Source organism: Austrofundulus limnaeus, unplaced genomic scaffold (genome assembly GCF_001266775.1).
Source record: "Austrofundulus limnaeus strain Quisiro unplaced genomic scaffold, Austrofundulus_limnaeus-1.0 Scaffold358, whole genome shotgun sequence".
Classification (NCBI taxonomy): domain Eukaryota; kingdom Metazoa; phylum Chordata; class Actinopteri; order Cyprinodontiformes; family Rivulidae; genus Austrofundulus; species Austrofundulus limnaeus.
The window spans coordinates 553,776-557,717 of record NW_013952760.1 but is presented as its reverse complement, the minus strand read 5'-3'; the positions used below and the strand labels follow the sequence as shown (position 1 = coordinate 557,717).

The following is a 3,942-nucleotide window of genomic DNA, read 5'->3' as shown; positions in this document are numbered from 1 at the left end:
GTAAAGTACAGATACCCAAAAATTCTACTTAACTACAGTAACAAAGTATTTGTACTTAGTTACTTTACAACTGTACATAAAACTACAAAAGCTGAGAGCGGACGTTTACCTCAGATAAATTTTATCCATGGTTTTGTTGTGATAACGATAATGATAATGATAATGATCTGACGTTTCTGTCCTTTAAAATTGATTTGAAATGTCCCAAAGGTAATGAGAGATGGTAACTTTAAATCTTTCTGTGCATCAYTCCAGGTGGCAGGAGCAGAAAAACTAMAAGCCTTTTGACCCAGTTCAGTTCTAACGTTTGGCGCCTGCGTCATAACGATGTCCTGACAGCACGATGACCATAGTGTGATCATAAKGACTGCAGGTTCCAGACAGAAATGAGCATAAATATGCAGGAGGATGACAAAGAATGCATTTATAGATCAAAATCAGCCAGTGAGAGTCTGATCAGTCAAGGATGTGCTGTAGCATCCAAAGTGCAGTGGTGTGACAGTTACAGTTTGTCRTTAAACACAGAACACAGGGAGTAACAGCATCTAGTTTTATCAGATCTCCATCGTCCACCAGAGGGAGAAGACTTGAGGTAACTTGGTGTGAGAAACACTTTTTGTTCCTAAAAAAGAACCCAGATTTAGATTAGACACCAGTTTATCAATGTGAGTTTTAAAGAATAGATTCTGATCAATCAGAATACCTAAATATTTGTAGCACCTGATGACCTCAGTTTGAACCCACTGAACAGTTAACGAGCTGGGGAGGAGAGGTGGAGCCATGAGAAAATAGCACAGCCTTTGAGAACGAGTTTAAGCCCAGACAGCCTGAACAATGTTTAAATGATGAAGGTGAACAATAAATAACCGTATCATCGGCATAAAGCACCCGCTTCGGATGTTATCACCCATGAAATGGGCGTTATTAGGTGTTATCAGTCCCCTAGAATGGCTTCAGAATGTCCCGCCTGTGCCGGTTAGCAGGTTCCCCCGTCCCGTAGAATGGCTTCCGATTGTCAGCTGGTTAATATGAGGCTTAAAGCCACTAAGGTTAACTTTAGAGCAAATGACATGGTTAGCGCCAAAGAMCCCGCCCTCCAACGCTTGTATGTTGTAGCCTTCCAACAGGGCAAAGGGTAGAGAGTTGGACCAGAGTGGGAGTCCAGGGTTCGAGATGGATACAAATAATTTATTACAATTTCTTTTGGTTATTTACACATTCATTGTCATTGATACATTAACCCACTAGGGGGCACTGTTGGGACAGTCTGAAGCCTTGAAGGCACAGTAGGGACCCTCTGAAGCCATCGTATGGGACTGACAACGCCTAATAACGTCCATTTCATGGACTGATAACATCAGAATCCCCTGCAYAAAGATGGGATTCACCATCTTCATCTTCACCTGCCACCTCCAAGCTGACGTCAGTCCAGACCCTGAACTCCTCTCTGTCTCCAGCTCTTCTCCATCGTGGTCCTGGGCTGCGTTGCTAACGAGGGTTACGTGAACCGACCCGAGGCGGTGGAGGAGTTCTGCATCTTCAACCAGAACCAGAGCGCCTGCAGCTTCGCCGTTGCTGTGGGGATGCTGTGCTTCCTCTGCAGCACCGCTTTCCTGGCGCTGGATGCTTATTTTCCTCAGATCAGCGGTGTGAAGGACAGGAAGAAGGTTGTCGTGGCCGACATAGGCATGTCAGGTGAGACTTGCCCCGTCCCTCGCTCTGTGACGTACCTGTTCAGGTGTGACAACGTGTGTGTGTGTTTTTCCCGTGTCCCTGCAGCTGTCTGGTCTCTGGTCTGGTTCGTGGGCTTCTGTTTTCTGGCCAATCAGTGGCAGGTTTCTAAAGCCGAGGACAACCCTCTGAACGAAGGCGCCGACGCCGCCAGAGCCGCCATCGTCTTCTGCTTCTTGTCCATCTTCACCTGGGTACGTACCTGCTGCCACGCCCAGCTCAGAGGACAGGTGTGTCCCTCAGAGACAAGACGATCCACACCTGTCCAGCCTGCAAGCATCTCTTTAATCATGAGTTTAAACTTCTTTAACATGTTACATCTGACATGTTCTTATCTCCGTGTGTTGTCATGGATTGTGTGTGTTTTTGTGGGGTTACACGTTGTGTGTTGTTGTGTGTTGTTGCGTGTTGTTGTGTGTTGTGTAGGGAGGTGTCAGCCTGCTGTCGTTGGAGCGTCTGAAGAAAGTCTCTTTTGAAGAAGAATACAACAAACTCTTCACTCCTCCCCTCGCTTGAAACACAAACACACCTTAACATCACCTTTCTCCTACAGCCAATCAGAGAAGAGCTCCTCCTCTTCCTCTCACTCTGACCTCTGACCTCTGACCTCTCGCTCTGAGTGCCTCTCAGCCAAAGTGCCTTTTTTTCCATGGTAACAGAGTGATGCTGAATGTAAAACATACAACCTGAGGAAAAACAACACAAAACTAAACTAAACTAAACAAAAAAACAAAACAATACAAAAAAGACGTGTCCACAGCTGTCACCTGCTTCACCTGCTGAGTGGTTCCCACCTGTGCAGGTGATGTTGCTCCATGATCTGTTGATATGTTACGTGTTCTGATGTAAGATGATGATGTCACACATTAAACATGTGAACAAGGTTGAGTGTGACGCTGTAGCACCTTTAAAATCCTTCAGAGAGACCGTACTCCTGTCCAGTTCAAAAGGACCACTCAGAGGTTCAAGAAGGTGGAACCTCTTCTCCTGGGCCTCTTCTTATCTTGACCCTGGTTCCTCCTCCTCCTCCTCCTCCTCCTCATCCTCCTCCTCCTCACCGTCTGAAGGTCGTCTCACCGTCTCCAGCTGCAGTTTGGCTCAGACGTCTGGAAGGACGCCTTACATCTGTTGTTATTTCTATAAAAACAAGTTCAAATTAAAGTTATTTTTCTTCTTAAAAAATCTCTTTCTTCACATTATTCAGGTCAGATTTTGTGTCTCCTGTATTTTTCTTCCTCACCAGCAGGGGTCCCTGTCCCCCCATCAGTGTCCTCAGTGTTGACAACAGAGTTTAAAACAAGTGACAAACAAATTCACCTTTTTCCTTCTTTCACTGCAGTGAGACATCCTGCTCTGTCCCCTGTCCTCACTCTGTCCCCTGTCCTCACTCTGTCCCCTGTCCTCACTCTGTCCTCACTCTGTCCCCTGTCCTCACTCCAAACCTCCATGTCTTCTCTGACTGCATCCTGGCAGCTGCAGCTCTAACATCTTTCTGCCCACTGGACATGTCCAAACCACTGTCCCCCCTCTGGACATGTCCAAACCACTGTCTCCCCTCTGGACATGTCCAAACCACTGTCCCCCCTCTGGACATGTAACCTGTTAATGACCCATCCACTTTAAATCAAGCATGTCTTGATCCAGTTCTTGCTCCTGAACCTGGATCTGGTTCCTGTTCTCTTCAGACAATCCAGAACCTGAAACCAGTTTCTGCAGGAGAACTTCTCTGTTTTCCTGCTTTGTAAACTAAAGTCTCCTCCACTGAAACCTTTAGTTTCAGAAGTCCAGGAACTTTAAATCTGAGGACTGATGACCCGGTAATGACCCACCGGACTCAGAAGAACCCTGAGTGGTCCCAGCTGGATGATCTTGATTAGATGTTTCTTTTTCTGTGAACATTCTTCATCACCTGAAGACAATCTGAGTTAGGCAGCCCCAGTCCTGCTCCTGGTCTAGATTCTGATCCTGATTTGGTGTCTGTGAACTCCCAGAGTCCTTCTCCAAGTTCTGACCACAGAAAGCCGTCCTGGTAACGTGTTCTCTCTGACATGCCAAACATTTAGTGTTTTTTTTCTGACATGTTAACATGTCTTCATGTGTTCTTCACATGTTCTGTCTGACTAACAGTTCTTGCATGTTCTGTCTGACTAACAGTTCTTGCATGTTCTGTCTGACTAACAGTTCTTGCATGTTCTGTCTGACTAACAGTTC

The 3,942-nt window shown here is 46.1% G+C and overlaps 1 protein-coding gene across 2 annotated transcripts in view; it reads left to right on the top strand.

Annotated features, from left to right (window-relative positions):
• LOC106528107 (synaptogyrin-1) overlaps nucleotides 1-3,942 on the top strand; it is a 10,020-nt gene that overhangs the window by 4,110 nt on the left and 1,968 nt on the right. The window contains exons 2-4 of one of the 2 annotated variants that reach the window (XM_014023188.1): nucleotides 1,458-1,695; nucleotides 1,780-1,925; nucleotides 2,158-2,913. In XM_014023188.1, coding sequence (XP_013878642.1) covers nucleotides 1,458-1,695; nucleotides 1,780-1,925; nucleotides 2,158-2,247 — 474 coding nt within the window. In that variant the 3' untranslated portion in view covers nucleotides 2,248-2,913. Of the gene's footprint in view, nucleotides 1-1,457; nucleotides 1,696-1,779; nucleotides 1,926-2,157; nucleotides 2,914-3,942 lie in introns of those variants that run through there. The other variant, XM_014023187.1, reaches the window with a different exon arrangement.